This window comes from Macrobrachium rosenbergii, chromosome 25, assembly GCF_040412425.1.
Source record: "Macrobrachium rosenbergii isolate ZJJX-2024 chromosome 25, ASM4041242v1, whole genome shotgun sequence".
NCBI classification, from domain to species: domain Eukaryota; kingdom Metazoa; phylum Arthropoda; class Malacostraca; order Decapoda; family Palaemonidae; genus Macrobrachium; species Macrobrachium rosenbergii.
In genome coordinates this window covers 33,926,910-33,948,647 of record NC_089765.1, presented here as the reverse complement: position 1 = coordinate 33,948,647, position 21,738 = coordinate 33,926,910, and the positions used below count along the sequence as shown (strand labels likewise).

At 34.9% G+C, this 21,738-nt stretch overlaps 1 protein-coding gene across 1 annotated transcript in view; it reads left to right on the top strand.

Annotated features, from left to right (window-relative positions):
* The window catches only part of LOC136852219 (macrophage mannose receptor 1-like), a 102,254-nt gene that overhangs the window by 75,260 nt on the left and 5,256 nt on the right, over window positions 1-21,738 (top strand). Inside the window, exons 30-45 of the mRNA XM_067126667.1 lie at window positions 328-434; window positions 798-904; window positions 1,220-1,293; window positions 2,793-2,960; window positions 3,377-3,597; window positions 4,464-4,593; window positions 5,379-5,549; window positions 7,502-7,618; window positions 10,264-10,406; window positions 12,307-12,397; window positions 13,923-14,035; window positions 16,854-16,988; window positions 18,440-18,617; window positions 20,280-20,406; window positions 21,062-21,183; window positions 21,297-21,458. Of these exons, the coding sequence (XP_066982768.1) occupies window positions 328-434; window positions 798-904; window positions 1,220-1,293; window positions 2,793-2,960; window positions 3,377-3,597; window positions 4,464-4,593; window positions 5,379-5,549; window positions 7,502-7,618; window positions 10,264-10,406; window positions 12,307-12,397; window positions 13,923-14,035; window positions 16,854-16,988; window positions 18,440-18,617; window positions 20,280-20,406; window positions 21,062-21,183; window positions 21,297-21,458 (2,166 nt within the window). The remainder of the gene's footprint in view (window positions 1-327; window positions 435-797; window positions 905-1,219; window positions 1,294-2,792; window positions 2,961-3,376; window positions 3,598-4,463; window positions 4,594-5,378; window positions 5,550-7,501; window positions 7,619-10,263; window positions 10,407-12,306; window positions 12,398-13,922; window positions 14,036-16,853; window positions 16,989-18,439; window positions 18,618-20,279; window positions 20,407-21,061; window positions 21,184-21,296; window positions 21,459-21,738) is intronic.

Sequence of the window (21,738 nt, the reverse complement as noted above, 5' to 3'; positions counted from 1 at the left end):
TCTGTCCAAGTCTTGTAAGAATATTGAAACAAATAACCCGTGTTTTATGAACAGTTAGTTTAATATCTAAAGCATTCCTTTTACTTGGAGGTTGCCCGTTCAACGCATCTCATTAACGAATATGTTTCTCTACACTGAAGACATATTTACTTTCTTGTAGCAATTCCGAAAACACAGTATACAATTGTGTACACATATACTATACAGATACACATAGCCGGAGTGTTGAAAAAATTAGGTAAAATATAGTGACTTAATAACACTTTTCGAAACGTCTCACTATGCATTTACAGCCCAACTTCAACTTCACTATCACTCCTCTTGCAGGTGAATATGACCGAGAAGGTTACGCCCCAAGCACTCCATCACCTACTCCTCCTCCAGGCCCTGATTGCGCCGCTGACTGGGAACACGTAGGCGACACATGTTACAAGGTCAGTGTTTTAACGACTGTTCTGCAAATTTGCATGCGCACAAATGCAAAAGATAAAAAATGACAAAAGGTTTTATGCATTCTAAAAAGTAAAGGCGTTCGTTTTAACTTGACCTCTGTCATCACCGAACGTAGCTTATTCCTTAAAGTAATACATACATACACACACACACACACACACACACACACACACATATATATATATATATATATATATATATATATATATATATATATATATATATATATATATATTGCTCACTACCTCTATTGGAAATCGAATCGAGGCTTAAAGACTTATTATCCTAAGTAATTTTTCCTTCGCGTATATAATTAAATCTGGCAAATCTGTATGTTCTTTTAGGTTCACCAAGAGCCTCGATCTTGGGGCGAGGCAGAAAGTTTTTGCGTGAGTTATGGAGCCCATCTTACCAGTATTAACTCAGAAGAAGAAGAGGCTCTTATCAAGAAGTAAGGAAGAGAATCTTCTTTTGTTCTAACCTCAGTTCAGCATGCATCATCTTGGTATCAGTAAAATTTTCATGTTATTTGAAGTATACAAGATTTCAATACTGATGACGTAGTTGCGTTTTCCTCATGAATTTTATGGATGAAAATCTGTTATTAATTTTATTTCTTGACGGTAGAACATTAAGGAATTAGTATAGACATGGGTAACATTATCCTCTTTCATATATCTTATTTTGAGCAGTCTTACTCACGCAAATATTAATGCCGAGATAAGTCATTCTTTCTTGTTTATTTATTCTTGCTCTCACCCCCAAGCTTAACAGGGATGTCTCAGGTTGACTCTAGTTTCCTGTCAGTCTGGGTCGGATTGCAGCAAGGCTCTGATTCAGGTGAGATTAAATGAATGATTATTTTGACTCATTTTATTTGCTCATTATTTTCATTCAATGCATTGTTTTTGCCTGTTATGCCTTGCTTTTTCATCCAATGAAGTGTATAAAGGAAGCTTTCAAGAATAAAATTATTCTGCTTAAATAATTTTCTAGAGACCGTCAAAGTCTGGATGCACGAACTAATTATTTAAACTAATTCAGAATGTTCCTTGATTTGCGCTAAATCATTCATTTTCATTTTGTGATTATTTCCGTATCAATTAAATAAACAAGAATTGAATTCGAGTTCTTATTACTATGCTAATTGACTTTAATATAAGCAACAAGCTTATTGGTGTACACGTTATCAGTTATAATTGAAATTGAAATATATTTTCATTAATTTCCCTAAAGGTTAAAGGTCAGGCCTTTAATTGAGTATAGCTAAAATTCCCTTCACTACAACCAGCGACCTTTCGTTTCAGCCATGTAAAAGACCTCGTCACTTATTTCCTATTATGACTGAGAGTTCTGAGATTTATGATTTGATTTACTCAATGCTCAATAACATTAATGCAACCAATATTTCTAAATACGGTCTATGTATTAAGGTAAAATTTTAGGACTACGTCGTGGTGTTCATTAGAATACAACTAATTCATTATTTAAGCATTCATTTAGAAGCAACAGAGAATATTTATCCAGGAACACGTGATAATAACAGCCTTACCACTACCTTTACCTAGTTTTAGCTAAATATAAAATGTATGTTGTAAACGAATTAAGAAGTAGCGATTTTGCTAATGCAGTTGTTACAAATCTTCCCTTTCAACCAATATTTTTCTTGCTTCATTCCTAATTCTCATTAACCTCTATGTATATATTCAGTACTAATAAAAACAATATGATCTACGTCAGTTAGAATATAAATACTACATCTCAAAGAAAGATATAACTGTTAAGTTTTACATACGTCAAGGAAATTAAGAAATGTTGAAATCACCTGCATAATATATTCAGAAGTGGGGCAATGTGGATTATGAGACTATATACTACTTAACCCAGCAGTGGATATTATTTGTTGTATTTTTTGTTTCTATGATGTATTTTTATATATGCTGCAATTGGCTGCAGTGGTCTGCGACCAAGTTAGAATCATGAGGTTACGTTACGTTTGGTAAGGCTTCGTAGGTAACATTATTCGTGCATGGATTTCCATTTATGCACTGCCGGCTAAAGCCGTTTATGAGTTCCTGGTGGGGTCACAAGTGAGTGTTAATTCACCCAGTTACGGGCTCCTCCAGGAGATGGAGCCTGTGCCAGCACAAGGCTGGCTTAATCTTAAACAACAACAAGTGTTAATCTTGATGTTCTAGATGTCATAATGAAAAACAGCACTCTTGATCTTCATGCATGGCGTCCATTATGCCTCCCTTCTATATTTGTTGGCCCGTTGAAAGTGTAGGAATAATCATTATTAAGACTCTCATACACAAAAAGCTATGGCTGACTTCCAGGCTATCATTGGACTGACGGTTCGGCCTTCTCCTATGTCAACTGGGCAGATGGTCAGCCGGATTCCCAGTATAAAAGGGAGACTTGTGGCTCTGCTGATAAGACAAGTCTTGAGCTTTCACTCTCAAATTGTCAAGGATATCTGCCCTATATATGCGAAGCACCTCAGGGTAAGTACTTCGATCTACTGCACTTACATCCCTACACACCTGTGACAATTTAAATCATCCTTAATCTTATTTTATTATATGGATTACCGTAGGAAATTTATTTTTGGAAGCAATATAACACATACCGTATTTTAAAAGACTTCAATATCATAAACTTCAAGTAGCTTAATATCAAATCAATTGCCCTCAGTGTCCCTCACTTGGTGCACTGTATGCATTATCGTACTTAGTATACAGCCCCAACTTTTTAGCCTTTTACTTTACCCTCATTCCCATTTCCTTTCTTCCATTTTGCTGTCCAACCACTCAAACTAACTCTTTTCCCATCAGTGTCTTAATGGCTGAAAGTGCCCAGTGCTTGGCTTCATATCCAAATTTTCACATATAAAATATAATCAACTCCTAAAACCAAACAGGGACCATGATCTCAACCCTTCCACCTCCTACCACGGGACCTGTGGTGAAGTGTGATGATGATCCTTCCTGGTACCTATTCGACAACCACTGCTACAAGTTCGTTACCGAGTCACAGGAAGACCCCCAGACTTGGTGGCGATCTCATGAAATGTGCCGAAGAGCGGGAGGTGAATTGGCTTCTATCCATACTATTGAGGAAAACTACTGGCTAGAGTCTATGGTATGAATTTTACCTTCAGTACATTCCTAATTTCACAAGCAAGGTTATTGGAATTTAAGGCAATTCATAGCAATGAAATTTAAGAAATTTCATTACCACGATGCCTTAAGAATAATGAATTTATAAGACATCACCTGGACCGCACTGGCAATTTACCTTGGTCAGGTGAAATCAACGTGGGAGTATCAATGTTTTACACTATTGTTAGATTGAAGAAAACACGTAGACTTAACAAAACCCACTTGCTTCAGCATCAGAAAGTGGTGAACACCTTCCGCAGTTTAAAGCTTTCATGAAGAGTCATGTATATGAAAGTTCTCTGAAAAGCTAGCTTTGTAGGGCTCTCCTCTTGCAATGAAGGTAAGTTAATGTCCTTAAGTTGATAAGGGATCCCAGAACTCGCCAGTATATTGATCATTTACATTCTATATTCCAATGCTTCCTTCCTCTTTTTGCCACAAAAAAAAAAAAAAAAATGGAGTTATAAGTTATCAAAGTTTTGGAAATTCAACTGCTCTAATTTATTTATTTTTTAAGATACAAAGTTGAATTTTGTATGAGATGAAGTATTTGCAATCAGGAATAGAATGGCATGCGTAAAAAATTATAGTTCAACCCCACCCCTTTTCTGGAAAAAAGGGGGATTATTTTAAAGCCGATCAAGCGAAAAACGCCATTTTCAAAAGTTGGGGTGAGAGGCCCTTCTAGTGCTGAACGCCTGATATATATTAATGCAGTAACTGCATTATCCTATATTAATACTTTGGGATTATCGGTGTGAAAGGTATTCATATATCTGGTTATTTGAACTTGATAACAAAAATCACTTCTAACTCAAGCTTACTGTTTATTTACTAATCTTCCAGATGACAAGAATAAGTGACGATGCTTTATGGATCGGTGGTCGGGCTAAATTCGATTCGGGATACGAATGGATTGACGGTTCGCCCTTCGATTTCGACAACTGGGCCCTCGGCGAGCCAAATAATTACCTGGGTAATTATTACAAGAAAAACCATTATTTTCTTTTAAATTTCTAAACTGATTTTACTTACTTTCTCCTCTTTTAATGATTTACAATATTTATACTCGAAGAGAATTTTTACCCTTTTCTACAGATATTTCCTTGAATTATTCAACACTACTTTACATGACTAAGCATAAACTAAAAATTTTTCCCATATGATTGCTGGAGTAGATGATGCCATAACTCACACTAAATTTGATTTTTTTTGTTTTGAAACCAGAATTACTGACAACAAAAATACAAGCACTGAAAAATTTTACCATGCGTCGGATATCATGTATATAATATACTAAAATTATATATGCATGTTTGTATATACGTAATCACGCACAGAATTACAAATTCTGATACGTGCATAACACATATATATAATATATATATATATATATATATATATATATATATATATATATATATATATATATATATTATATATATATATATACACACACATACTTGTAGCATTTATTATTCTGTGACATCATTTACCCAATATTCTGTAATTTTTCCTATCTTCAAAGTTGAAGTATTAAAGGTAACACAACTGTTGCTGCGCTGCTCCATTTATTCTTAAAGTGACAATTGTTTCAGTCATTTCACTCAGAGCTGTCATACGGTCAATTTTGCACAAAAACTGCAATGCCTACATAATGATAGCGTGTGTGTGTGTGCGTGTGTGTGTGTATGTGTGTAATATTATGCATTATTACTTTTACATACAATATAGTATTTAAAACTACTATTATCTCTTCAGATCAAGAAGATTGTATAAGCCTTTACACTCATCGTCTCGGGAACTGGAATGACCAGAACTGCGCTCATCTGAAAGGTAGAATTTGCAAAAGGGTGCATGGAAGCACCTTGCCTCCACCTTCTTCTACTCCAATTCCAGACGGACACTGCCCAGAGGGATGGACCCATACAGGTAAGAGTGAGACAGACACACAGACAGATTAAGGAAGAGCCCCGGGATTTTCAATAAATTTCACGTTTAGTTTATTTTAATGTGTAGTTTTGTGTACAAGTATTATCAAAACTGTCTAATTTTGAAGATGTAAAAGTACATCATTATTTTCCGAACTCTTAAGATTTCCCTTGGTTACTGCAAGAAGCTCAAGAAGAGTAAACTCATTCAAACCTTAGTCGCCGAGTTCCTCAGGTGAGCTTGGGAAGTGACCCATTCTTTCATTTTCTTTTGATGAGAATGTCTATTTGGATTAGTTATAATTACTAACTGTGTACATTTTGTTTGATATATATTTATTTCACTGCAATGGATACTACTAATAGCTCATGCTCTTTAATTAAGCCGGTCCGGGAATTCGCTTTAGTGATAATCGTATCTTGATGAAGGCTGGTGTATAACGTTTGCCCGACATACATAAAATGTGACAAACTGTCATTCTGACATACTAATATCACAACATAACAAGAGTCAAACATCCGGACACCGGTATGTTGGGCTTTCGCTACACACCTCTTTTTTAAAACAAAAAACATTTGACACTTTAAATGACAAATTAGTATTGTCTAGACTAGACCTAGGTATATTAATTATTATTTTTATTTGAAGTATTCCCACAGAATTATTTAAACCAATTAATGCTATGATGAACCAAGGACTGACGATAAGTCAAAATTCGGACAAATAATACGTAAACAAGTGTAGCTCTTAACTGCATTGTTTATTACTAAAACTGCGCCCTTCCTCTATCTCGTTCACATGCTATCTTATCTTTGCTGATAGCAGACATATTAACTGGAACGGGTCTATACTCAACACCGTGATAAAACTTGGTGGAGTTTGTACAATGGTTCATTTTTGGGTGGATAGTATGTATGCTTCAAATTATTAGCCTTTTGGGATGGTGTAACTTTTCGAAGAGATTTTTATACTTCTAACATAAAAACGGGGTTCTTTTCGCTTATTAATCATCATAGAACAACTTATTTACTTTTCACTTAGGAAAAAGCTGTAGATTTCTTGTGACCTTTCTAATAGTGACGGGGAAAACACATAAATAATACTAAAAACTGAATAATCACATTTCGTCGTCGTTAAAGCTTTGCATGGGAATTTATAAACAGGTAAAAGAAGTTTTTAGTCTCAGATATCAGTAAGGTCGTCGAGTTGCTTGAAACAAAACATTACGCATGTTCTTGTAAGGTCACAAGCCACCATGCGGTCGTCGTACCAAAATTGAGGTTTTTCACGAAATTCTAACACTTACATGACTAATAAGCATCGTTCAAGACAGAACTCCAGCCTGGTTACCTAAACGACATAAAATATCGGGAAAACATCTGGTTATTAATTTGTCAAAACTGCCGCATCTTCTTCAAGATAAAAATGTACAATGAAACATCTACTTTGAAGCAGCCACGTGTATAATTTCAATAGGATTATGCACTATATCCCACAAGTATACGTGACTGGAACTTTACCTCATTTACTACCTTTCTTGCAAACAGTTTTCTCGCATGAAAACCCAAGAATTATTTTGGGCATCAAATGTTTCTTTTGGGGCTTGTATAGCATGGAAAAATGTGCATTAAAAATGAACGTTCTTTCCAAAAATTCGGTAAGGTTAGAGCACTACTTCTCTTAACACTGATGAAATGACAAGGTAGCTTCTAAGACTCAATATCATGAGAGCAACATTTTAAATTACTCTAGAAACACAATGGCTTCAAAAAATCGTTAAGGTCAGAGCACACTTCCTTTAAGACTGATGAAGTGACAAGGTGCTTCTAAGACATAATATCATGAGAGCAACATTTTAAATTACTCTAGAAACACAATGACTTCTGACATGAGCAGATTAACGTGCTGTAAATATATGAACATTGTTATCACTGTTTCTAATTTTTTACAAGGTTCAAAGTGTCTGAAGATCTTCAACGAACCTGCGAGCAATAACGATGCTCGAAATGCGTGCAAGGCTCTTCATTCAAATTCGGATCTTGTCAGCATTCATTCCAAACAAGAGCAAGGTAAGATGTGCTTGTTGTTTTAGGCTTATTATTGAATTGCTCTCTCCAAATGCATTCCATATTTTGCTGAAGTGGACGGACTTTGAAGGTGATTGTTGTAGTTATACTATCTAAGGTCCAATACGTCGTTAATCTTTTTTTCCATAAACCTGTGTTTTTTCTTGTGCTGATGAAATTTAAAGATTAAAGGAGCTACCTCACTGTCTACTTTCTTATAAATCCAACTTGAAAATATAGTGATAATTAACACTGCACAATGCTCTTTTTGACAAAATATTAGCTTATTTTTAATAAATTGGCGGCAGGCTGTTTTGGACTTATGTCACTTCAAGGAAAATATTAAGTAAAATGTCATTAGGAACTATAAAATAAAATTACCTTCCGCGAATTATAGGCAGTTATATAATACAAAATTCGTTAGGCACTTAACATAGAAAATAACACTTTGGTTACAAAAATGGATCACTGTTTAATAATTTGAGATGAATAAGGTATAAAGACCGCCTATGGAGATTCCTTCCTGTGCTTCATAGATGCTTTGGAGATAAAGTTTTGTCTGCGATTGATGATAATCAGGAGCATCAACAATTAACTTCCCCTCCTTGATGTCCTCCCGAACTACCTAACAAAGCTACATTGTAAGTAACAATACAGGGCACTCTATCTCAATCACGCCAACGACCACACTCCATCTGCTATCTGGAATCACCGTTCAATGCATACACAGAGAACTGCCCAAAAAGTGGCGGACACTGGCTCCCCCACACAACAAGTTGAGAAGTTCACCACACAACAAGTTGAGAAGTTCATTGATATGGCAACCAGGTGAGTGACGAACCATGCATTACATAAAAGATATCGTAACCGCCTCTAGCCACTAGGCAGGCTGTACTACTGGTATAAATACAAACACATTGGGGAAGTCAAAGGACACATCAAAACTCCTCCTTAAGAACAATGCCGGACCCTACAAAGTCGAGCTCCAGACAACCAACCCAGTACATAAACACAGATGCCAAAGGGAGGCATGTGGGATGAATAGGACTTGTCTGTCGATGAGACCGGCCAGCAGACTTCTGGACAGTGCCATCAGGAAACACTACTCTGAAAAGCCAAGCGTACATCTCACAAAACAACTGTTAGTAGCAGGGACTGAAATAACGACACTAAAAAAGATTCTACAGATGTCTCTCCATTCTTGACAACTTATGCTATATAATAGAAAGCAAATACCTTCGCGAACCTCAAATCCTCTCTGAGGATCACAGCTCTAATGACAGACTGGATTGCAAGAGAGAGAGAGAGAGAGAGAGAGAGAGAGAGAGAGAGAGAGAGACTGCATTAATAAACATATCACCTAACCATCAATATCCCAACATTATCCATATTCCAGCATTTTACTTTGGTTGCAGAACTCTTGAATATCTTCTCATGGACGCTGTATAAACAAACCATGCTCTGCTTTTTGCCTTCATTCTCCACTGAGGATAAAACCGTGTAATTTTTGAAACGTGTGGCCTGATAAACTACTTTGAAAAAATATTTTATCATTGTACATTACTGAACCCTTCCCTTTCAGCTGCAAACTGAACACAAAATGTCTTTCTGTTTCCTAAAAAACTTTATAAATTTATATTACACACATACACACAAACACACACACACACAACACACACACACAAACACACACACACACACACACACACATATATATATATATATATATATATATATATATATATATATATATATATATATATATATATACATATACAGTATGTAATTTCTCAGGTTCGTGGCAAGACCTTATAACCGGTATATTTAAAGGGAAAAACCAGGGTACGGTAGTTAACAATAACAGGAAGTTCATAAGGACAGACATTTCAATATTTACACTGTTTTGTTCTCAGTGGAGAATGAATACTGAAAGCAGAACAGGGGTTGCTTATACAGAATATATGAAATGATGGTGAGGGTGGAATGGATATCAATGCAGTCACTGCATCTCTCTCTCTCTCTCTCTCTCTCTCTCTCTCTCTCTCTCTCTCTCTCTCTCTCTCTATATATATATATATATATATATATATATATATATATATATATATATATATATATATTGCTATCAAGAGAGCCTCTCAATATAACCTACGTTGGGGACAATATGACTACAGGTCACTGGGACTCTCTCGACAGTAGATGACCCAGTCATGGAGAAGCATCCTACTCTATGAAATTTGTTAATCTTTAATTTTGTAATGGGTGAAATTTTTATGTTGAATTTAATTATCAGTTTCTCGTTTTTCTGATTTTTTATGGGACTCACCTATCGGAGTGTATTTCAACTGAAAAACAATAATATCTTTGCTATTAGCCATAAATTAATAGCTGATACAGATACTGGCTTCAAGGTAAATAAATGGAGTAACCATCATTGCCTATTCTTCTAAAACTTCAGCTTGAAAGACAAAAAGTACATGAAACTGTAGAAATGCTGCCTCGGAAAAAGTGCTACTACCCTCTTAGTTCATTTTTTTAAATGATTTTCTGTTCAGCTGCTTTATAATCCTTAAAAATGGTCAGTGAGGTACGTTTTCTGCAAAAATTACCATGAATGCAAAGGTTAACTATATCGTAATCTTTTGCAGCTCATGTCATGGCAGCCCTTGGTTTACTGGCAAAGAACGCCTGGCTTGGACTCAGGCAGGACAGGGAATTTGTGTGGTATGACCAGACGCCTGTGACATTCACAAACTGGGCTTCCGGACAGCCTGATGGACAAGGTCTTGAGGTATGGTGCATTTAATGTATTTTTACCTCTGGTACAAAATAAGTGAAAGGCTTCTTACTTGTTTAATGATAGATATTTGAGCAGTTCACAATAAGCAAAGGGCCTGATAAAGCACATAGTGAGTATTAATCAAAATTCGTAATGAACAACATGCACCCATTGAGCTGCATCACATGCAATATTCACTTTGAATATATCGACACAAAATACATACAGTTCCGAGTACAGGAACAGACTTATGCTTATGTTAAAAAAATCTGGAATCTCAATGTACTAACAATGCATGTCGGTTTTTATTATACTACGGACCATTTACAGTGAATTTTCATTTGCTAAAAAAATTAAGTAGCATAAAATAGTCTAAATTTCTTCATTATATCTATAAATAAAATGGTATTGTTTAGTGCATATTAGGGATCGGGAGCATATAGGATTTTCATGTTAACTTGAGGGAAAAATTGAGCAATACTTGATTCAGTGTGGTTCTGAAGCAAAGAAATACAGTACACTTACTTAAAAAGGATGAGTTGTTGGGTATTAGGTCTGTAAATGCTTTGTTAATGAATAGTAATGCCAATAACGTACTTTTACATACGTTCCGAATAAATTTCTGTTACTGAAAGTATACGTCTCCGTAAGCCAATTCATGGATGAAAAAAAACACGGTCTTAGATTTCAAAAAGGATAGATCAGCATTAATAGATTCTGAATGACAGCTTGGCTCATAAATTCAGCTTGGAAAGGGTTCCAGATTTCAGACATTATTATTATTATTATTATTATTATTATTATTATTATTATTATTATTATTATTATTATTATTATTACTCAACTAAGGTAAAAACCAGAAAAGGCTAACAGAACAAAATGGCACAGAGCAAGAGAAGAAAAACACTAATGAAAGAGAATTAAGTGAAGAGAATCAAACAAATGAAAATATACACATAAGGTAGTCCGAAAATACCAAAACAAGTTAACTGAACCATCAACAGTAACTGCATTAATATTTCAAAAACGGATGAGGAGAAGACAGTTGGGTATATTCAAGCAAAAGGGAATGTGCTTTGTGGATGAAACCAAATGTTAGGCGGAGGCCCCAGCTTCACTACATGAATGCGTTGCTAACATGTAGAGTTTTTGAACCCTAAAATGCTGTAAAATAAGGCAATGCTTGTACCTTTTAAAGCTTTTCAAAGAAAGTTATGGGGTGTAGTGTAAAGGGAATCCTAACTATTAAAGAGAACATATCTAATATAGAGCTGCAATCATGATGTATGTGCTTCAAGATTTGCCGAAGTAGATGGGATGATAGTGTTTTACTAGTACAGAAACTGGGAAGACGCACACTTACACTATTCATCAAAATGTTACAGAAGGTTACAACAGTAAAATTTCTTAGATTATATTTCGATATCTCGTTGGTTTTTCTAGCAAGATATTACCTGGCTATTTGGGTACACCTTGTATTGCCTTCTTCTTGAGAAATAATAATAATAATAATAATAATAATAATAATAATAATAATAATAATAATAATAATAATAATAATAATAATAATAATATTCTTTATTGCAGCTCAGAGCCATATACATGGAATATACAAATACAATACACAATCTAAATACGTAAGACAACATGATAAAAATAACAATCGGCAGTATCTACACAGTTGCTGAAGAACTAGAAAAAATAAAATTCATAATAATGGTAATGACAGTAATTATATGGAGAATAATAGTAAATAAAAATATTAAAAATGATAACAATTAAAAATACAGATTGCAGACGATTAATTTTCAGCTTAGATTTACATGTATACGAAGTAAACATCAGTACATAATCATTTATGACAAAATCTGAAATATTCACGTATGACGAAATGCTTTCCTTTTCTTCACAGGGATATTGTGTAGAGGCCTACTCTCACTCTGGGCAGTGGAACGACATAAACTGTGACTATAAAAAACCTTACATATGCCAGTTGAATCAAGGTATTAAACTATTTTCCTAAATTAATTCTACATTTAATATTTTTAAAAGGAAAGGGAAATTATCGTAAAAAGTAAGTATAGCTTAGTTTTACCAGACCACTGAGCTGATTAACATGGCCCCGAAGGATTAGACTTATTTTACGTGGCTAAGAACCAATTGGTTACTTAGCAACGGGACCTACAGCTTATTGTGGAATCCGAACACATTATAGCGAGAAATGAATTTCTATCACCAGAAATAAATTCCTCTAACTCTTATCAGCCGGCGGCGGAATCGAACTCCGGCCCATATGACGGTCTGAAGCTCAACCAACTCGGCCAACAAAGGGCTTGGGAAATTATCGTAATATATATATATATATATATATATATATATATATATATATATATATATATATATATATATATATATATATATATATATATATATATATAACATGTACACACATTTTAATATATATATATATATATATATATATATATATATATATATATATATATATGTATATATATAATTAAGCTACAAATGTCCTTTGATATCCGATTCGCGCTTTTTCGGGAATATCACCGAAGGTGAATTATAAGTAATGAATGGTTTGACACCTGAGTGACTCGAACACCCAACTGTACGAACCAACGCCTTCCAGTCGACGTTCAAAACCATTCGGCTATCAAGAGAGGTACAAGTTAATGCCGACTCTGACGTACTGTGCATATACTCGTCGAGTGCGGGATTTGTACTTAGCATCGGCATCAACCCACCCCTACCATGACAGCCGATTGGTACGTTTGGAACACGTAGCTATTCATGAATTCTGTCACATCACCGTGACATTTCATATCCAAACATTAAGCTACAAATGTCGTTTAATATCCAATTCGCGCTACTTCGGGAATATCATCGAAGGAGATATATAAGTGATGAATGGTTTTGTACCTAAGTGAACGTCGACTGGAAGTCGTTGGTTCGTACTAACTAACACTTGTCCCAACAAGACTTTCTCCAGTTTACATTTACTTCAAGGAATCCATGCTTACTAACAATGCTGCCTTTCAAATCACTAAGCACCGCCCTTTTCCTTTTTCCCAGAATCAGTCACGCACAGACTCAGACTTTCCAGAAACTCTCTCTCAATTATTTCCTTTTATTCGTGTGGCGCACACAATCAATTTTACTTAATCTAATTCTATATTCAATAATACCTTTGGAATCCAATGTTTTATATATATACACACAAACACACACACACATATATAGATATATATATATGTGTGTGTGTGTGTGTTTTCGTGTGATTGTATGTGTTTAATCTGAATGCTAGGTTAAAATTTTGCGCTAAATTTCCACCAAACATTGAAATATAAAAATAAGAATGCCGTAGTCATAACGTAAGTTTTTAAAAACCACGTTGCTACAGCATCCTTGAGTCTCGAACACAAAATTAGAGTATCTTCTCAATCTTCATGCATAATATAATCTCCTTCATCCCAGCCCACTTTAATGACCTTTCTTCTTTACTTCTAGATCCTGATATCCACGAAGATGACCCACCGCTACGATGTGAAACCCCCTTTGACAATTATATTTCCTACAGGGGCTCTTGCTACAGAGCCGTCAGCACAGAAATGACGTGGCAGGTAAAGGAAAAGGAAAACGAAGAGAGAGAGAGAGAGAGAGAGAGAGAGAGAGAGAGAGAGAGAGAGAGAGAGAGAGAGAGAGAGTCTCTTAACTCCTATACTTGATCTATAGCTGATATTATCAGGGAGGGAGACCACTTTCAACAGATGTCATAAAACTCTTTAAGAACAAAAACTATTATATCAAGTAGTGTCTTCATTAATGAATGGATGATCCAACTCGCACGTCTGATATGCAGACCCGTAAGGTTATACCCTTCTGTCACCACCTCTAAAAGGAGAACAGGGCGTGTGGTGAAAAAATATGTAAATACATTATAACAGTTCCTTTCCAACATTACTGATCCTGGTGTTTGATATCTTACGTTATCTAACACACCAACACCAAAGAACTCTCTGATCCTCTGTCTCCCAAGAATTACTTTGGTCCTGGGTACATTTACCCATGATTTATTTTACACTAATTCCCAGAGTTAGAATAGCGCGTGGAAGGTCTTCCTGATTCTCTTCCTCTTTGTATTTGCCTCAATAGTATTATTTTTAATTCTGTCGTCATTCATTCCTTTTGTAGGGCCTATGCAAAGGAACCTCCCCGCTCTTATATGATATAAATCGAATTAGAATGTGGACTCTTCAAAATTTCCACATTTGTTACTGTGATACCAGTTTGCCCAGCGATCTTTCTCAAACAGCAGCAAAGAAAGCTATCATATCTCGAGTTGTTGGGAATGGATGAACTATTCCTCATGCCATAAAAAATCAAGATAGCACGCAAGGTTTGAACTGTCTCTCTTCGAAGGGAGCAGCCTGATCACGTCAGCCTAGATTTCTGCATTTAAACAAACGTTTGAGAAAATAGTAAACCTAAGATTGTCAACGTTTCTAATCGAATCATCATCCTAGTAAAAATAACTTAACCAAAATTTTTTTTATATCAGACAATCCCCATCCATTCTATAATGTAAATATATTCTGTTATTATCAACTTGAATGGATGATGCAACACTTACAAATAATAAATGCTCACGAGGTCAGTGACAGTACATACCCCCTCTGACTTTTACGTCATATGATACCTTGGCGTTCATATCCTCAAGGAATACAGTAATTCCATGATGTTTTTAACATATATCAGAAAAAATCCTCTTCTACTTGCCTTGTCGAAAAATTTAAGGAGCTGAAAAATTTAAAGAGCTTCTATGAATGCAATGTATAATGGGGAAGGGCTCATATATTTTTATTGTCTTTGCCTTAAGGAGAAAAAATCTGCAAGTCAGAAGTCGTACGGACTTTTAAGATAGTGTGTTGTTAAAGTGATTGTAATCTTCGTGAGATTAAAACCGGCAAAACGTTAACCTGCTATGCTATGATAGTTCACTTGCAGAGATATTAAAATTTAAAATGGACAGTCCTCAGACACAACTTTTAACGTTCAGCAGATGCCAAATCACCACTGAAAATGTCAAAATTGACCCCTCCCCTCATCTAATGCCCTAAAAATTTCCGTAGGTAACTTATCAATTCTAAGGGATTTCTAACTACTGTAGAAATTACCATGGCAGCCACCTTAGGTTTTTGGAATTAGGCATGGTGAGTAATTCAGCTGCCATTTAAAGCGAAGAAAATATTGCATCATAAGAAAAAAAATTGGTCATGTATAAATTTTCCCTCAGGATCCACCAATGGCAAAAAAAAAAAGCTCTTTCCTTCGACCAACTGCTATTTTCATAATGTTGTCACTGTCAGGATCAATATGGGTATGGATTAAGAGATAATTCCAGAACTTTTTTGAATATGCTCTATCAGTCCTCAGAAAACTGTTGGAGGAAAAATGAACTGCATTCAGTCGCTTGATTTGATACGAACTTATATTGAAAGATGGATTTCTGCTTTCCCCTCTGCATTATACTGAAACCAGTCAGCACTTTTCCCTGCCAAAAAGCCAAAGCCAATCAGTAGTCCAAAGTGATTTATCTAAAGAATTTCATGTCTGCTGTGTATCTGCATACAAGATTAAAACCAATGGCATTTTGTTTACAAAGTCCGAAGTTGCAGCAAACCTGGGTATAATCAATAAAATTAATCTGATGACAGTGACTGAATCTTGGAGGTCTCCATGATGCGTTTCTACTTAGTTTAACGCAGAATAACTGTTACTCAAGAGATAAGCAATGGACATTTTTTATGCGAATATCCAACATATTTTCTGTCAAGGAAATGTCCAAGGATTTAGCCAACAGCACCTCATGCACTGAAGTTTCCCAGGACAACTAGATGGTTTCTTTCGGGTAATTCATTTACTTCATTTTTGAGGAGATTTTATACTTGCATGTGCATTTTGAAAACCTACTGGTATAATTCACCATAAATATATTTATATAATGGTCACTCACTAAACTTTTAACCCCCTGATCTTGGATAAATTTTCCATTGCACACCTTAAAATCTGGAATAGGAAACAAACACTGAAAAAACTACATGTTCATGTAAGTATTCAAACAAGTTTAGGATGAATTGAGCCCATTAACTACTGTAGTACTACGAAGGATGAAAACTGATTTCAGCTCAAATATAGCCCTAGAATTCAATCGTTAATAAAGCTGAAATAGGTCCAGCTTTACTCAGGTAATGTGATGTGAGCAGTTTTTCCTTTTGGGTTTAAAATATGAAAATTACTGGTTACATTTATTATATATATACACAGTATATATATATATATATATATATATATATATATATATATATATATATATATATATATATATATATATATATATATATATATATATATAATGTATATAATATAATTTCTTTTCAGGAAGCAGAGAAAATTTGCCAAAATGATGGGTCCCACTTGGTTTCCACACATGATCTAGCAGAAAATGCTTTAGCATGGACTCTCAGTCAAAATATGGGATTCAAGTCTATATGGATTGGTTTCAACAATATTCAGGTACATGTTTAATTGTTTATATTCAATGTTATGAAATTTAGACGTTTGATCAGATATCACATTATTCATAACCTCAACATTTTATGCAATTCTGAATAACTAAGATTATCTGGCCAAGGGGCAGTGGATATACAGCATATATCAGTTTTTTTCTCACTAACACTATTATTCGCTTAAGAGCACAGACTATGTCTTTCAAGTAACTTATTGTCGTAAGTCTTTAATATCTTAACTCGTATGTTGATTGTTTCAGTGTAGGAGACTGTGATATTAGCCATGCTAAGTGACTACATTCCAGCCACACTGATTTTGTATGAAATAAGACTCCTTATTTTCTTTATCTTATGAGTAAAGAAATTATTCAACACCCAGGGTATAATCCTGCTACCCGACATCAGAAATTTACTTCATATTTCTTGCACATGGGTCTAAGGCTTTGTAGTGACAAGCGTATCCAAAAAAGTGTGAAGAATTCGAGAAGTTGAGAGGTCACTGTGGATATTACAATAACCTTCATCCAATATTTTTAATCTTTTTTTGACCATTTGCTGATTCTTTTTTAAATTTTTTATTCACCATTCAATTACTTTCATATAAGAGCAGCTATAATATGATATGGAGATCGTGGTCCTTTTGTTGGTGAGCTTATAATCTCGTTAACTGAAGCGTGTTTCCAGGTCATCTCTTTTGAAACTTGGTCTCATTTTAGCTGTTAGTTTGACTGCTGCTGTTTAATCATTAGGTTGACAGAGTGAGCACATTAATTATTTCTAGCCTCTACTCCTGGTGCTCTATATAATTCTTTCAGGAGTGCTAAAAATTCTGTATATCATTACTTTGGAGTAAGAATATTTTACAGCACTATGAGGATGTAATGATTTATTCTTCCATTTGAAAAAAATTCATACACTTTCAAAAAAATCAATAGACACAAGTCCCACTTTCTTACAATGTATTTTCCTCATAGGTCTTGGTCTCATAGTAAAAAGAGTACCCTTCAGGTTCATCTCACAATTAATTCCTCCTTAGAAATTCCAACACACCTGATACTCCTTCATTATACACTGCGCTATGTTCCTTGCGTGTAATGTTTATGGGAGTCTTAATCAACTACAAGATACCAAGACTTTGACCTGACTGTGCTTACCTGTCTTTGCCTCACTGTTAAATACTAGCCCACCTCCATCTGCTAGATGCCAAGCGATTTATCCATCTCGTTGCAGTAAATGATACCGATTCAAATGCTACAGATTATCATCTATTTCTTCAGAAAACTACTGTCACTCTTTCATTATTGCGCTTAACATATGTTGGATATCTGAGAGAGCCTGGCATATGGTCCCTTTAGGTTTAAATTATACACGCACACACACACACACACATATATATGTGTGTGTGTATATGTGCGAAGGTCAAAGTAATATTGGCAGGTATTTTCTTGATTTTTTCAGGATAATAAAGTATTCAAGTGGTCTGATGGCTGGCCTTCATTTTTCACTAACTGGGCTAAGAATCAGCCAGACATGAGTGCAACAAATCAAACCTGTGTCAGACTGGATGTCAAGAATGGACTCTGGTACACCACTTCTTGTGATGAATCTCGTTCCTTTGTATGCAAATTCAAAGATGGTCAGCAATTTACCTTATTTCTTTAATCTACCTAATAACCAGTTCTCGGTGGCGTTGTATATCAATGGCTTTGATAGTTATGAGGCACATGAAAGTTGATTAAGTAGTCATTATTAGAGCGAACCATTTAAATTGTTAAATTACTTAAAAAATAACTACTTTGGGCATGAAATGCAACCACTTAATATTAGTATAGTTCTGTAGAATTAATTTCCCACAAGATGCCAGGTAATTTTATTCAAAAAGAATATCAATACGAAATTTTGAAAAAATGTTAAGTGGTGAAAAAACTAGGGTGGTTTCCCTTAAAGGCCCAACATACAATAAAACTATCACTTAAAGAAAACCATGCATGAGCCTAACATAGTTTTACACTGTTCATGTTATTTGTATTATATCAAAAATGTAATCAGCATCTGCAACTAATGTCACACTGGGTTATAAAGCAACATACTCGTACATATTCAACATATTTTCAGTTCCTAAGAACCATAAAATAAATTCAGCTATCAAAACTAGCTTGGGTAGCTCCATACCATAATACACACTTCATTTCTTCTACAGTTCAGTGTTCAGGTTATTATGCTGAAAGGGAAGGTTTTGAGATGTTATCTCTCAGCATCAAAATTATTCATATATTTACAAAAAAAAGGCACTAAAATAGTAAGATTTTTATTAGTGCCTTTTGTATTTTCTTTACTAGTTTTTTACATTACTGAATAACCCTTTCTTTTTTCTTACACTGATACTACTATAAGGTAAGACTTAATCAATGCAAGCATACAGTAATGAATATGAGTAATATAACAGAGCTATAATACAGGGAACTGAACACTAAAATAAGTATTCCTAGCTTACATGTAACTAACGTGGAGCCTAATATATTCACAATTAAGAAACTTCAATCAAAACCACCTTCCTTTTAACAGAACTGCCCTGATTTACTGATCTTAGATTACTGATCAACAAACCTCACACTTTTATTTTGCCATCTAAAACTTTAATTTATTCTGATATTTTATAAAATCTGAAATTAATCCGACAGATACTTTCTGTTATATAGGCTCCATCCACTAATGCCTCAAAATAATCTGACCTTTCTTTTTATAGCCTTAATATATCACCATCAAGATCGAATAATATCCCCTTAACTTCAAAATATCTTTTAGCTTTCTCAAGTTACTGCCACTATCTGGCTGGGGGCATTCATGTAAACTCAATGCTGGAGAAAAGGGAAGGGTCTTCATTATTATATATTACAGATTTCACTTAACAGGAAAAGGAAAAACGATAGCCGAGGTTTAATACTTAACATAAAAGTCTTGCCGCATTCCAGCATTAGAGAATAGATCATATTTTATTGACTCTAGAGCCAATATTCCACTTACACTTTTTTGTTTTTTCGAAGTCATGTTACTTTCAATTGGGTATCAAGTGTAAAGAGATACTGCTTTTGTAATTTTTCGTATGGGTAGGGAGACGCTTTCGAAAAAGAAATACACATAATTACGAATATTTTATATGTACCGATATTTGGCTTAAGTCGCATTAAGTTCCTCTGAGAATTTACCTTTAAACTTCGTTAAAAATTATAATATAGATGTTGAGTAACAATTAAAACTCTCTAAATTACTGAAACTAACTTCACCTAACTTTTTACAGGAGCTGTACCTACCCCCGACCCACCTGTTACTGGCTACTGCCCTGATGAGAGATGGTTGGACCTCGGTGGTGCTTACTGTTATCTTATCGTGAAAGATACAAAATCGTGGAATGAGGCAAACATGAAGTAAGTCATTGTAAACTATCGGCATTTACAGCTTAAAAGGATAAAAATATGAAAGGAATCCGAGAGAATGAAGTAATGACATAGGGCTATCAAAAACTAAAACTGGATGTCTGATACTGTCAAGATATACGACAATTCACTTAATTCATATGCAGTAAGACTTTTCTTGACGAAGTTTTCAGTGAATTTTATATGAAAAGTGTATCATCAATAAAACCATGGGTCACCCAGTTAACACAAATAAGGCTAACGAAAAACTCTTCACTGAACAGTTAGTAAGTTACTCTGAATAACTGGATATCGATTGTATTATTTGGTCAACCTTCATTAACCTCAGAAATGTGGAATATTTGTGCAAAAAAATTATGAAAAACATACCCATTTATCTAGTGGGAAATGCGTTTTGTTATGTCACAGTATATGAGTTCATTGTTAACATACAGCAAGAATAGAACTCGCATATCAATAGCAGGTGATATATGTATTATCAGGTGACTTCTGATTTATTTTTAGTTTGGCAAGCAATTCATGAAAATTAAATTCGATAACAGAAGATCACTCAATTCCCAGTTTCTCTTCTTGCAAATTCAACTTATTCACTTAAATAATGACAAATATAGATCAATCGACATGCTCCCTTCTCTTTACGTCACAGGTGTGTAAAAGAGAATAGTAATCTGGCGTCTATTCATTCTGAAGATGAAATGAAACTGCTTCTGATGGCCATCAAAGATTCTGGGAACCCAGTCTGGATAGGCCTCATCCAGAAAATTGACGGTGAGAAATTTTTCATCAGTGATATTCTTTCTTGTTGTATTTATCCTTGAAATTCTTTTAACTCGAAGTCTCTTTTATATATGCTCTTATAAACTGAACTCTCGTTGAAACAGGTTTTGGATGGAGTGATGGGTCTGGCCTTGACTTTGTCAACTGGGATGACGGGGAGCCAAGCAGTGATGAAGAACAATGCGCTCAGGTGGACCCTGGTCAAGGCACTTGGAATGATGCAGATTGTTTGTCTGTCTTGCAATCAGTTTGCAAAAAACCCAAAAGTAAGTTGCTATGCTTTTTCTAAATGACATCATTGTTTTCATGTGGATAATCTCATTATTACTTGTTATGCATCACCTACATGCTCATGGAAAAGTTTGCACACTACTAAAATGACATGAAAGGTCGAGACTGGTCTGCTGATGGTATAAGCTTCCAAGCTTTACTGCCGAGTCTAAGTTTAGGCACCCTCATTGTCACATGCTTATATGTCACTAACGTTACCTACCACTCATTCTTGACCGTGTGTCCACGACCACCTGTAACTTAGTCTCTATCGGC